The 14699-nt window shown below is 46.6% G+C and overlaps 1 protein-coding gene across 1 annotated transcript; it reads right to left on the minus strand.

Annotated features, from left to right (window-relative positions):
* Window positions 1-932: 932 nt before the first annotated feature.
* On the minus strand, window positions 933-13374 carry Cst7 (cystatin F). The gene is made up of 4 exons (XM_051194280.1): window positions 13236-13374; window positions 3740-3912; window positions 2140-2256; window positions 933-1449 (listed from the first exon to the last, which is right to left on the minus strand). The coding sequence occupies exons 1-4, from the start codon at window positions 13324-13326 to the stop codon at window positions 1372-1374; spliced, it is 459 nt and encodes a 152-aa protein (XP_051050237.1). The 5' UTR covers window positions 13327-13374; the 3' UTR covers window positions 933-1371.
* Between the last annotated feature and the right edge of the window lie 1325 nt (window positions 13375-14699).

The raw sequence follows: 14699 nt of genomic DNA on the forward strand, positions 1-14699 counted from the left end.
TGGATGTCACACAGATGCGTCCTGAGGACCCTCACTGAGTACCCTGTGACTCTCTAATTGGTTATATGTGGGTTCAAGGACCTTTCTTAAGAATCGGCTTTAGACGTTTCCACAAATTTCCCAGTGAAGTCAGTGTCTTGTGGCATTGCTGCTATCACTGTCCTGAGTTAAAATAGCCTGGAGATAGTCAGGACAAAAATAAAATGGAATTTGAAGGATACCAAGGTAGATGATTGGTGACCTCTTGTAGGTGTTACAGCAGTTACATTGCTATGCACATTGGATGCAGATTTGATTTCCTACTTGTTATCAAGTCTGTATTGCTTCCAGGTACCCACATCTTTCTGTTTTGCATTCTTAATTTGAGGAGAGCCTGGAAAAGAAGTTCAGTGAGTGGCCTCTCTCTCCACCCTGGAGCTCCTTGGTACTCAGTCAGGGTTTCCTCGGGATGAAGGCTCTGAAACCAGGTTGTCAGCCCATTCTGGGTTTACCCTCTGCTCCGTCCCTGTGCATCTTCTAGCTCAAGCTCCATTGCTGTCTTTCCCAAGTTCCCGGTGCCCTGCAGTTCTTGGTTGCCTCTTCTTTCTTCCAGGGCCCCACCCAGTCTGTCTATCCCCATGCCAGCCCTTCATCCAGGCTCCATCGGTGCTCCAGTGGATGGCTTTGAGGGTCCTATCATTTACCCTACTCTGTGCTGAGCTCTCCCAAACTATCAGCCCTCATGGCAGCAGAGAACTTGGATGGAGGTGCTATCCTGTCAGAAGCGCTTCCTCTCTATTCTGGGGATGCTATTGCCATGTTGATAACAAGGTCTGGGCTTAGGTCTTCAGCACACTGGTGCTTAGAGCTTATCACTGTATCAAGCCTCCTGAGGGTGAATTCACCAGGCTACCCACATTTTTGGGTTCCTATAAATGGTGACATACACAGTATTGCTTTGAGATGATCAGCATTTATTTATAATAACCATTCCCATCAACAGTGGTGTGATGTTAATGGTAGACAAGAGATGGATACAGAATCTGTCAGGTCAGGTATCAAGACACCTCCCACACTATTACTTTGTTGACTGTATCTGCTTTGCTCTACCCGTGCTCCAAAAATGCCATCAAAGGATTCTGTCTATGTCCACATCCTGAATCTGAGTGCAGCACCAGAATTAAGTTTTAGAAGAAATGTGAATAGTTAATCTGGCCAGGAGGGCACTGTGTTCTTCCATCCTAGTCACCTGATGACCCACGGGTACTTCCATCTCTCCCTGGGAAGAAGCCCTGAATATTTGAGATGGCCAGGCTAGGGTGGAAGGGAAGAAGTAGGGGGTCACATGTGTGCATATTTATCACAGCCCTGGTCTTGCTGAAGAGGCAGGAGTCAGTGGCAGCGGAGAACAGGTACCTCGAAACTGTGGAGCCAGGGGATGACCCAGACTTCAGAGTAGCAGTGTAGAATCTGAAACAAACCGAAAGGACTCACTTGAGAACTCCAGCTGCCACAGAGACTGCCCATCCAGGGTAGCTCTTTTGGTACCCCTTGGGCATGCCAGGCAGCTGGGAGCTGTATGTGAAAGTGTATGCATTCACATGTGTTCTGTGCTGAGGCAATTTCCTCCTTCAGTTTTTATCTCGAAAATCTTCAAGCCTATTAAAAGTTGGAGTGATTCAAGAGTGCATGTTTCTCTCACTTATAGTTATGGAATGTTAAAGTTTCCCACATAGCACTTGCTGTTCTCTGTACAGATCATATGTAGTAACATCTCACATGATATGTATACACACACACACACACACACACACACACACACACACATATATATGTATGTATATATGTTATATATAATATATATCTTGTATATGTGATTAATATATGTATTTACATGTAATAGTCTATGTATGTAGGTATTGTGTATGATTTCTGAATTATTTGAAAACTTTACCTGCTATAATCTCCCTATCCCAAATTCAGAGTATTTGTAAAGAGGCCTCAGGAAGTGAAGTCAGGTGGTGTGGGTCGTGTGCGGGGTGGGAGGGTACTGCCCTTCAACCCTGTGTCCTATGTTCGTGGGGATGAGGTGTGGAGGTGTGTGGCCAGTGAAGGGACCGCCATCCTGAAAGGTGAGCTGGGTGAGCTCTTCTGCCTTACCCTCTTCAAGACAGGGTTGGTTTGGAAGTCACAGTTGTCCAGGCGGGGGTGCACTGTCTTCCTGCATGTAGTTCTGCCGATTTCCACCTCCAGCATGTATTTCAGGCCTTTCACCACCTGAGGAAACCAAAGACCCAAGAACTAGATTTCTGGGCATAGGATGCAAGGGGTGGGAGTGGGAGTCACTGCCTCAACAGCTACTGAGGAGCAAGGTGAGGAGAGAGCTGGGAACGGGGGGAGGCAAGGCCAGGATCTGCCAGGAGAGCTGCTGTAGATGAGCAGACCCAGACTTCAGCCATCTGTCTTCCTCTCCTGCTGCCAGTGCCTTGGAGCCCCCTGTAGGTAGCTGTTTTCTGCCTGGAACTTTGCATTCTGGAGAAACATCAGGGTGGCGTTGCCACAGCCACAGGTCACGCCTGCCAGACTCTCCCATCTCAACCTACCCAACAGCCCCCATTAACCTGCAGTGATGGTTAAATGAGTGTCAAGCCTGCTGGCTTCTGCACTCTCATGGAAATTGTTTTGAGTTTCAAAATAGCCCGCTCCACTCGGACACAACCGAGACTTAGTTCTTTTCTTGCTTGTGGTTTCTGTATAGTTGGAGGAAGTTCCTCAGCTTTCAGTCCCAGTCTTAACCAAATAGCATGTGAAATAGTCTCCAACATCACGGGAGCACAGAGGGAGAATGCTCACCCCCTTTGTGGGGGACTATGGGCACTCAGGCCCAGGGATCTGATTGTCTGAAGCTGGTCCTTGGAGTGCTGATTGATACATACCAGCCATACACCAGCCTGTCCCAAAGCATCCTTTCCAATAGAACATTACACAGTTGCTAAAAGAAGACTATAGAAACCACCCTGATGCCGTCGCCCAGAACAAACACTAATGCTGTAAAGCCATCATCCTCAGAGTAAGGTCTTTCCTGGCTTTTTCCCTGCAGGCCCCAGCACTTAGGCTAAAGGCAGCTTGACATGTCAGTAGAGTGCCGCACAGGGCCTTTGTGTTGAGAGGTTGCCAGGCATCTCCCTCCTGTCATATTAACACTTGTTTTTGGGACACAAGGATTAGCAAGGCTGGCTGTGCTCTCTAGGATATCCAGAAGGAAAGTTCTGAGTAGATATAATATAATCAACCACTAAGAAGGCTGGCTTTGGATAGTGACACTTAGGCAGATTGGATGGAGAAGTGGTTTGTAGGTCTGAGAAGGGAGTGGGCCCAGTTCTAGTAGGAAAATGAATGGATCCAGTGGGAAAATAGTACAATGGCTTTGAGGACCGTGGATGAGGGATAATGATAGGAGATGACCCAGACCCTGGTAGGGCAGCTCTGATTAGTACTGCTGTGGCCTCCCTGCTGGGCTGCCAGCCTCAGCTTGCCACTTGTAGGACCCCTTATTCCTCTGCTGCCATTTCTTGTTGTCTTGATGGACTCTGGCCAGAGGCTTGGTGGTTTTACTAAGAAAAGGTCCCCAGCTGTCATACTTAGCTCTGGGTGACACTGGTCTTAGCTGCAGTGCAGTGCAACTCTGCCTGGATGCTGTTACGTGGTCCAGCTTCTCAGAGCTGTCCTGAGGTACCGGTTATTGGTCCTAGCTCCTCACCTGTACCAGGGCTTTGCTGACCCGGGACTCCTTGAACAAGAAGATGTCGTTTGTGCAGTTGTTGAACTTTTCCACACTGTGTCTAGCTGCCTTGAGCACTTCGGGGTTAGTGGTATTTATTCTTTTGGGAAATCCTGGCTTCACACTGGAGGTCAAATCTTTGGAACAAAAATCTGAAGGAAACAAAAGAACCCAGAAAAAAAAAACAATCAAAAAACAAAAACAAAACAAAACCAAAAACAAAACAAAACAAGAAACAAGAAACAAAACAAAACAAAACAAAATTTAAGTCAGTGGAATACTGGATCAATGAGTCATACCTTACCCCTGGTGGTACCCAGTTCTCTTGGCTCTGTGGTCTGAGCTCCTCCTCCTGTGTGTCTACCTCCTGTGTACTCCACCACCCGAATATTGTACATTCTCAGGATGTTCTTTACTTGAAGTTGAGGGCAGATGCCATGGACTGTACAACAGTATAGTTCTGTCCGCTAGTCCTTGCTTGTATGGCCTGTTTCAGAACCCAGGGTTATTCTCAACATGGAGCCCCAGGCAATGGAAATTCAGATAGGAAATGTGTTAATTTGCCCAGACTGATTTTTGAGGCTGGCTGTGCTTCCCCTAATGTCCCTCCTGCACTCCACGTTGTCAGAGTAGCCTCCGTCCATGTCTGCTCAGGCACACTTTAAACACAGCCTGTGACTCTACCTCTTGTGCCCCAGAGGCATGGGGCTAACTGATCCTGAAAAAGACTCACCTCATTGGAGACCCTGATCCAGTCCCTAACACAGCTCATTCATAGAATCCATTCCCAGGATCCCAGTGGCCAGGGTGGCTGAAATGAGGGTGGGGGCAGGGCTTGGCCAAGTGTTTGCTTTGGCCTCTTAGTTTCAGAGTCTGAACTTTGTTAATAGGAAACTAAAAGAATAGTGAGCCAGTTGGGTCCCCACAGCAGAAAGCGGCTTGTGCTTCTTAATGTCTTGAATTTGGGTTTCTCTTATTTTTAACCTTTGTTTCTTAAATGGTCAGGGATGGATTGCATATGAAAACCAAAAAGGCAGTGGTAAGAAACAAAAATATCCTAAAATTCCCAGGTAAATGGACAGAACTAGAAAAACCATCCTGAGTGAGATAACCCAAAACCAGAAAAGACAAATATAGTCACTCATAAGTGGATACCAGACAGACATAAAGCAAAAGATACCCAGCCTATAATTCACAACCCCAGAGAAGCTAGAACCCTCTTCCAGAAATAGATTGAAGCTGATGCAAAAATCCATAACTAACCAAAGGGTCAAGCTCCTGGAGTACAATCAAAGTGAGGGAAGAGTAATAATATGAACAAAGAAGTAAAGACCATGATGGGGAAACACACAGCAACAGCTGACCTGAGCTAATGAGAGGTCACTGACTCAGGTCTGACAAATGGGGAACCAGCATGAGACTGAACTAGACTCCCTTAATATAGGTGACAATGATGTGACTGGGACAATATATGAGGTCATTGGCAGTGGGTCCAAGGTCTAACTCTAATGCACAAACTGAACAGTGGAGCCCATTCTGGATGGAGAGGTACCTTGCCCAGCCTAGGCACCGGGGTGTGGTGGTCCTGACTCAATGAGATGATGAGACAGACTTAGACTCCCTAGGGGAGGCATTACCCTCTCTGAGGGGCAGAAGGGACGTGGGGAGGAGAGTGTGTATGGGGGGAAGTGGGAGGAGAAGTGGAAGGAGGAACTGAGATTGAAATGTAAAAAATAAAAAAGAAACCACAAAAAAAAAAAAAAAAAAAGAAGAAAGGAAAAGAAAAAGAAAAATAAAAAAGGGCTGATGAGATGGCTCAGTGGGAAAAGTGCTTGTTGCTGAGCCTGATGACCTAAGTTTGGTCCTGTTAGAAGGAGAGAACTGACTCTCAAGTTGTTCTCTGACCTCCATAGTTGTTCACATGTGCCCCCCTACATTAATAAGTGAATAAAAATTAAAATGCATCACCCCAAGATACTTTATGTTGTTTGTGGCTATTGTAAAGGGTGTTGTTTCTCAGATTTATTTCTCAACCCCTTTATTGTCTGTATATATTAGGGCTACTGATTTTTTTTTTCAGTTTATCTTGTATCCTGCCACTTTGTTGAATGTGTTTATCAGATGTAGGAGTTCCCTGGTAGAGTTTTTTGGGTCACACATGTAAAATATCATAACATCTACAAGTAGTGACAGTTTGACTTCTTCCTTTCCAATTTGTGTCCCCTTGATCTTCTTTTTTCTCTTATTGCTTTAGCTAGAACTTTAAGTATAATATTGAGATATGGAGAGAGTGGGCAGCCTTGTCTTGTTCCTGATTTTATATGAATCGCCTAAATATCGTAGGGTAACACTTACCAAACAAGTGAAAGAACTATATAGCAAGATCTTTGGGTCTTTAACAAAAGAAATGAAAGAAGATACCAGAAAATGGAAAGATCTCCCATGCTCTTGGATAGATAGGAAAAACATAGTAAAAATGGCAATCTTGCCAAAAGCAATCTACAGATTCAATGCAATCCCCATCAAAATCACAGCACAATTCTTCATTGACCTTGAGAGGATAATACTCAACTTTATATGGAAATCAAAAGGCCCAGGATAACCAAAATAACCTTGTACAATAAAGGAACTTCAGGAGGCATCACCATCCTCGACTTCAAGCTCTATGATAGAGCTATCGTCCTGAAAACAGCTTGGTATTGGCACAAAAATAGACAGGTAGACCAATGGAATTAAATAGAAAATCCTGATATTAACCCACACACCTATGAACATCTGATTTTTGACAAAACACCTAAAAGCATACAATGATAGGAGGAAAGCATTCTCAACAAATGGTGCTGGCACAACTGGATGATGGTTTGTAGAAGACTGCAGATAGACCCATGTCTATTGCCATGGACAAAACTTAGTCCAAATGGATCAAAGATCTCAACCTAAATCCAGCCACACTGAACCTCTTAGAAGAGAAAGTGGGAGGTACCCTTGAATAAATTGGTATAGGAGACTGCTTCCTGAACATAACACCAGTAGCACAGACACTGAGATAGACAATTAATAAATGGGACCTCCTCAAACTTAGAAGCTTCTGTAAGGCGTAGGACACAGTGGACAAGACCAAACAGCATCCCACAGACTGGGAAAAGATTTTTTTCTGTAATCCTACATCTGACAGAGGGCTGATCTCCAAAATATACAAAGAACTCAAGAAACTTGTCAACAAAACACCAAATAACCCTATTAAAAATGGGGTACAGAACTGAAGAAAGAATTCTCAATAGAGGAAATCAAAAAGGCTGAAAGACACTTAAGAAAGTGCTCAATATCCTTAGCTAACAGGGAAATGCAAACCAAAACAACTTTGAGATACCATCTTACTCCTGCCAGAATGGCTAAAATTAGAAACACCAATGACAACTTATGGTGGAGAGGATGTGGAGAAAGGGGAACACTCCTCCACTGCTGGTGGGAGTGCAAACTTGTACAGCCATTTTGGAGATCAGTATGGTGGTTCCTCAGGAAAATGGGAATCAGTCTACCACAGAACCCTGCTATCCCACTCTTAGGCATATACTCAAATGATCCACATCCATGCAACAAAGACATGTGTTCAACTATGTTCATAGCAGCATTTTTTGTAATAGCAAGAACCTGGAAGCAACCTAGATGGCCCCAACTGAAGAATGGATAAGGAAGATGTGCCACATTTACACAATGGAATACTACTCAGAGGGGGGGGGGAAACAATGCAATCTTGAAATTCTCAGGCAAATGGATAGAACTTGAAGAAACCATCATGAGTGAGGTAACCCAGTCACAAAAAGAGGAACATGGTATGTAGGTATGTACTCACTCATATATGGATTTTAGACATAGAGCAAAGGATCACCAGTCTATAATTCACACTGCCAGAGAAACTAGGATACAAGGAGGAACCTAAGAGATTCATACAAGGTCCCTCATAGAAGGGGAAAGGAACAAGATCTCCTGAACATAATGGGAGTGGTTGGGGGGGGGGCAGTGAGTGGAGAGGGAGCTAGGAGAAAGAGAAGGGGAGGAGATGAGAACATGTGGGATTAGGAAGTTTGAGTAGAGGGATGAATAGAGGAGAGCAAAATAAATAAATAAATAAATAAATAAATAAATAAATAAATAAATAGAGATACCATAATAGAAGGAACCATTATAGGTTTGGAGAGAAAAGTGACTCTAGACAAATGTCCAGAGACCTACAAGGATGACTGCAACTAACAATCTGAGCAATAGTGGAAAGGTTATCCCTTAAATGCCTTTCCCTGATAATGAGATTGACAACGAATTTATATGCCATCAGAGAGCCCTCGTCTAGTAGCTGATGGAAACGGAAGGAGACACCCACAGCTAAACACTGAGTCCAACTCTTGGAATCCAGTTGCAGAGAGGGAGGAGTGATAAGAAAATGGGGTGAAGACCAGGCTACAGAAACTCACAGAGACAGCTGACCTGAATAAGGGGGAATCTCATGGACCCCCAGACTGATAGCTGGGAAACCAGCATTGGACCTACTCAGACTCCCTGAAAGTGAATCTCAGCTAGAAGGCCTGGGCAGTCTAAGGAACCTCTGACAGTGAAACCATGATGTAACCCTGATGCATGAAAGGACTTTGGGGAGCACATTCCCTATGGAGGGATACTCCCTTAGCCTAGAGGCAGGAGAAAGGGACTAGGCCCTATTCCAAATGACTTGGCAGATTTTGATGATCCCTTCTGGAAGGCATCACCCTCCCTGTGGAGTGGAGGGTGGCAGAATGGGATGGGAAGGTGGTCGAGGGGGTGTGGGAGGGATGGATGGAGGGAGAGGGAACTGGGATCAATACGTAAAATAAGAAAAAATTATATATATTAAAATGCAGTAAAACCCAAAAGCTCAAGGCTAGTGATGGATGGGATAGAGGGATTAAGATTGGCGAACTTATCTTTTTTATGACTTTGCTGAGATATTAGTGTACTGTAACTGGAGCTGGACACCAAGATGCAGCTGTTGGTTGTTGTGGCTGTGTTATTATAGCAACCATAGGTCCCAAGTTCCCTTTGAGGGCAAGATGCTTTCTCATCCCAGTGACTGAGTAGATGGTGGTTGAGGCCCAATGGAAGTGGAGGGAGAAATGACTTTTCCTTAGACTCGGGGTTAGGAATTAATATTGTAGGTAGATGACACCTCAGAATCAGAAGTCAGGAGGGTTTGAGTCCCACTGAAAGGCTTCTGTGGAGCTTTTAGGGGAAGGTTTCAGGATCTGAGGCCAGGGAAGGAGTCAGGCTTTATGCTAAACACAGTCTTTAAATCAGGCTGTCTATGTGGCTGCTAGAATCATGATGCCAAGGGTGGGGTGGTCAGGCCTGTTGGTATATCTCTGGTCACACCAGATGTGAGAGGTGGAGGTAGCTCAGGTCAGCAGGGAGGCTTCCTGGATGTCAGTGATCTGTCAGAGAACCTCAAGTGAACCATAAGGCTGTTCTCATTGCCTATTAGAACCTGAACAAGAGGAGCCAGGACAGCGCAAATGTCATCTATTATGGGAGATGTCATTCTGTAAGTATGTTTCTCATACTGGTTAATGAATAAAGCATTGTTGGCCACTAGGAAAGGAAGATAGGAGGGACTAAGAGACGAGGAGGAAAGAGAAAGTAGTAAGGAGGAGTCAGCATGGAGAGACGGGGAAACCAGATGCCTGACCCACTCCCCGGTAAGATAAGACCACATGGAAATGCATAGAAATTGATTAATAATTAAGACAGAGCTAGCCTATAAGAAACTAGTACCTGGCCAAAAGCATTATATCAAATACCCAGTCTCTGTGTATTATTTGTGGCTGGCGTGGCGGCAGGGCAAGACCGGCGGCAGGAAAAACCTTACTCCTTACACATCTATAGTTCACTATCTGCATCTCACTACAGATCTTCTTATGTGGGCTGAGGGGAGGTAAGTAGAAAAACCATGGTCTATGAGACGCATGACTTTGGGACATCCCACTGTGTAACCAAGCAGGGTCTATCCAGACAAAAGACTCCCAAGCTGGAGACATAAGAGTCAGTTATAGCTTATTGTTGTTTCCAGGCTTCTTAGGCATGGACCACTGAAGCCTTTTATCCTAAGAAAGTAGCACGACACTAGTGATCTTGTCCAGTAAGGCTTTGGGACTGGGTCTGGTCTGCTCATAGCTGAATTCTGCAGTGTCCCCTGGACTGTCCCAGCAGGCTCTCCAGCCCTGTATGATGTTCCCACAGAAGCCAAAGGAAGTCTGAAGACTGGGATGATGGAAGAGCAAAATTCCAGGCTCCGCCCTGCTGTAGATGAGTGACCCATACTTTGTACCTCTTAGGGTCCCTCATCTATTCTTTGCAAAACCCCTCAAGTCTATTCTTTGCCATGAGTTCTATGGGTCATACTTCTGATTTGAGGTCCTGAGTTGTGAGGGTGGAGTGGGCTTCTTTGAGCCAGTGTTAGAAGCTCAGCTGTTCTTACTGACTTGTGCAACCTGCTTAACCTTGAGCCTTCATGTCCCATCTGGGGATGATAACACTGACCTCTCGGGGTAAGAATAAATGGGACAGTTGGCATGAAGAAATAGTGTCAATATTATTAAGTACTGCATGTGTCAGGTGAAAGACAAAAAGTAAAGTTAAGGACCCGCCCCCACTTGAAATAAAGGACAGTCTGACCTGGAAAGCTAACCCAGTTCCCTGGAATTTGCTAACTTCCCCTCACAAGGCCCTGAGATAGCAGGATACCAAGAATTCACACTGCCCCTCCTTTCTGCGAGTCAGCAAGTGGTAAATAGGTTCTTTAAGAAACAAAGAGATAGCTGCAACTCCAGTTTTCCCAGAAAAGATTAATTAGCACACCTGAGGCCCTAAGGTCTGTTGACCCTAACAGCGAGACCATCCAGCCTCAAAGGGTCATGTACTCAATGGACAGAGGGTCATACCCCCTCCCTAAGCTTGTGGGTTTTGCCTTTTAAAACACCTGTGCCCAGGGAATGGGGCTTCTCTCTGGCCTGCACGCTGAGGGAGCCGGTTTGAGCAAATGATTCCTGTTCATTAAAGCCTCTTGCGTGTTGCAGCAACTGGACTGGGCATTGAGATCTTGGGGGGTACTGACTGAAAATGAGAGACTCCTCATTCTGAGGGTCTTACACAGGTACAATGTGGCCACAGTAAGGATCTCTGAGGACAAACACATTCATCTGCCCAGGCCCAGACCCAGCCTGTACCACCTTCTAGAGCCTTCTAGGAGAATTTGTCATATTCAGGCCTAGTTGTGTACCTAGCCCTTTCTATGGGAAGCAAGTGGCTGTGTGGCTGTAGGTTTCTTGCCTAAGCAAACAGACCTCCTACTGGAGAGGAGCAGGGAATGAGGAAGAGGGTGACCAGCAGCAGGGAACCTTCTTGGAAGAGGTAACACATTGAGAAAGAAGGCAACAGCAAATGAATGTAGCAATTTCCTAAATTATGAAGACTGGGGATATTTACTTCCCCGGGCCCTGCATGTGGGTATGGGCAGATTAACTCCTAGGCACAGAGTGAAGCTGTGTGTTCAGATCAGATATATTCAGCCTCCCTGTTGCCCTTGCCTTGGGCTCATGGAAGGCTCCAGAATCCCACAGGAGGTAGGGAAGGTGGCGCGCGTGTGTGTGTGTGTGTGTGTGTGTGTGTGTGTGTGTGTGTGTGTGTGTGTGATGACCTTCAGGGACTCAGGTTTGAGTCCCAGCTGTTTGAGTCCTGAGAGATGGGCCTGAGTGTCCCCCATGTTACAGCTGAGTCCCTTACTGGAAGCATAAGGAAGGGTGGTACCTCAGTGGGTAGAGGTGGGGTTCATTAGCACAACAGAGCAATCGCCTGACCACAGACTTGCAAGCAATGGTGGGTACTGTTGGGAGTACCCCAGGCCCTCTAGCACTTTTGAGTGTTATCACTGAACCAGTTTGACTTAAGTCAGGAGCGGTTTACTGGCCACTTCAAAGGGAAGGCTGGAAGTTCAAGAATCCTCAGTTGGTAGGCCTGTGGTGTTCTCAGGTTCCAGAGTGAGGGTGGCATTCATTTGGGTCTGGGGCAGAGAGGCCTGAAGGAGGTGACCCAGAGAAGCTGCTGTAAGCAGGAAGAATGGGGAGGACTCCGTTCAGTTTCACACACTAGTGGGAAAGTAACATGGTGGAGACAGGGAACTGACAGTTCTCCAGTATCTCCCCCAAGGCGGTCCAGTGGTGTTAACTATCACAATGTGCATATCGCTACTCTGATCAGTTAGGTTCCAGAGGATGCAAGTACAGCATCTTCCATACACTGAGTATAAATGATGAAACTCCAGGACAGGTGAGACAGTTGGTACCATTGCCTCCCCCAGACCTCTCACGTAGGCTAAGCGGGCTTTGTAGAATGAACCCCCAGATTCTGCCCATGTCTTTCCCTGGACGACTGGGATGTAGGAACAGAAGAGAAGGCAGGAAGGGCCTCTTGGCAAGCATGAAGGCTATGGGAGCAGGACACCAGGAAGTGGGGTCTGTGGCATGACCTACACTTGGTCTGTCTCTCCTTTTCTACCAGTGCTGTTAACTACCTGTTTGCCAACCACCCATTGGGCTGCTGTGGCTTGTCCCTATCTCAGAGCAGAAGTTGCCCTCCCCTGTTCTTGTCCTATCTCCATAGTACCCAATTCACTGCTAACACATCAGGTCTTGGATTCTGAGGCTACACCCTCCACTGATGACACTACCATTGAATTCTTGGCACCTGGTTTCCTATGAAGGGGATCCCATGTCCCTGGTGTCTCCAGGGCATTCCCTTTCACTGTGGGTTCTCTGAACCCTCTGCCTGATCCCCTGTGACTAGACCCAGCCTGCTTAAAACAGGAAGAATGACAAAAGCCTTATGCCTAAGTTCTGTCCTCCTTTGGTGGGAGATGGTCAGTTATCAGCTTTCTTGTCCATTAGAGGCAGGGCCCTCAAACTTTATCTATGTGCCGAATCTGCTTGCAGAAGTAATTATCACCCAGATCTCTGTGGGCAAACAGGCATTCATGACTGGGCTAGCAAGTCAGTTAGTCTGCCTGTGTCTCAGCTTTCTCCACCCCTCACTGGCCACCAACATGCTGACTGCAAGAAGGTTGAGTGTCTTATTGGGTTCCCTATAGTAAAGGCACAGGCAGAAAAGCAAAGCTGTCAGACACGGGCTGTTTGACTGAGACCCTGTCTCTGTGGTGGGCCCTACCACAGAACGAAGCACAAGTTGCTCTCTCTACCCCTATGGCTGGTGCCATGCTTAATCTTGGTTGTAGACTCAGCTTGAAAGTAGCTGTTGCCAGGATCTAGAGCCCCTTGCCAGGGCTCCAAGTATGTCCTGGGATAGTTGCAAGACTAGCATGCCAGGTCCCCAATGCCTCCTCTACTACAAGATGATCAAGACAGCACCATGAGATAGGGCCAGATGACCCTTCTCTTACCTGGGGAATATGCCCCCTGGGAGTCGGAAGTCAGGCAGCAGAGGGCAAGCAGAATGGCCAGCCACATAGTTGCCTGGGTGAAGATCAGCATGTGGTAGACCAAAGCTAACCAGTATAGATATATGCAACAAGTAGAGCTCCGGTTCCAAGGCACAGTGGGAGAGCCTTGATGGGGGCGTGGCTTCTTGTTGAATCATTTTAACCAGAAGCGCTTCATCTCCAGGACCTGGGGCCACAAGAACAACCACTTCCTTTAGAGAAGTTTCTAAGCTGTGATCATTTGCAGGGGAGGAGGAAGAGAAGTGAGACCCATGAGCACAGCACCCTCCCTCCTGCCCAGGGGGAGAGGGAGTTTTCTACCACTCACCACACACAGGAGATGCTGATGTGAAGAATCCAGGGGATTTTCAGAAGCAGAATCACTTGACTCTCTAAATTTCCAGCCTCCCTGCATGACCCCTGCATCCTGCATCCTGTCGTTCTGAGTAGCCCTGCTCGAGAAACCCTGCTGCCCTTGGTGTGAAGGATTTCACCTGCAGGAAAGCTACTCATACTTCCCTAAAGTTCCTGAGGAGGAGCAATGGCATGTGGCTTCTGCACCTCTGATAAGCCCAGTGCCATGTGAGTGAGTTAGGGATCACTGCCCACTGAAGGCTCAAAGCCATTAGAGGAGAGGACGTTGTGTGGACAAAGGTCTGCTTCTGGCCATGCCTCTGCTTCCTGCCCAGCCCATGGTTTGAAGTAGGTGCCTGTAGCCAGCTGTCTAAATCTGAACCTAGGCTTTGCTTCCTAACCCCTGCTGTCATTAGACTAGGAACAACCCATGTGCTCAGTTTGCCTCCTGGGAATTGTGGTGAAGCATTGGGAGCCCCTTCAATGTCAAGGCTCAGAACAGGAGTAGAGCAAGCTCTAACTGGCCTCAGGGTGGGGAATATACTCACCTCTCAGAACTAGGCTAGAAAGACAGTGTGGAAGAATGCCTGGGTCCCGAATGCTTCCGAGGAGACCCATGGGCCTCCCAGACTGCCTGACATACAGATGTAATCAGATCTTGGAGGCTCAGGGGGACCTGTGTCCCAGATGAGTCCTCCTGGCTCCTACTGAATTCCAAACAGAGCAGCCAGGGTCTGTGGAACATGGGCAAGCTATGTAGTCTGGGGTACCAAGAGGTTTCTGGGTGCTTGGAGGTCTGTTGATTGGGTAGTTTGGCATTTAGTGCTATGCATAATGGATGGTATTCAGTGAGTGGTGGCTGTTATGATAGCCCCCATGGTCCTTTTCTGAATGGCCCTGGGACCCTCAGTTTTGGCTGCTAGGGTCTGGAACATAAGATCTTTAGCATACATGGAATTCACTGCTAGTGCTAGCTTCACTTTATAACATCTAACAAACACTGAGGGTTTGTATGTCAGAATATAGCCCCCAAAGATATGAGAGGGATGTTTTATCTCTAGTAGTAACCAG

The sequence above is a fragment of the Phodopus roborovskii genome, unplaced genomic scaffold (genome assembly GCF_943737965.1).
Source record: "Phodopus roborovskii unplaced genomic scaffold, PHOROB, whole genome shotgun sequence".
Classification (NCBI taxonomy): Eukaryota; Metazoa; Chordata; class Mammalia; order Rodentia; family Cricetidae; genus Phodopus; species Phodopus roborovskii.

Coding starts and splice junctions, on each gene's coding strand:
- Cst7 (XM_051194280.1), bottom strand. CDS start 13,326: ATGCTGATCTTCACCCAGGCAACTATGTGGCTGGCCATTCTGCTTGCC. Junction 3,913..13,235: donor CCAGGGGGCATATTCCCCAG/GTAAGAGAAGGG, acceptor TGTTTCCTTCAG/ATTTTTGTTCCAAAGATTTG. Junction 1,450..2,139: donor CCAACCCTGTCTTGAAGAGG/GTAAGGCAGAAG, acceptor GGTTTGTTTCAG/ATTCTACACTGCTACTCTGA.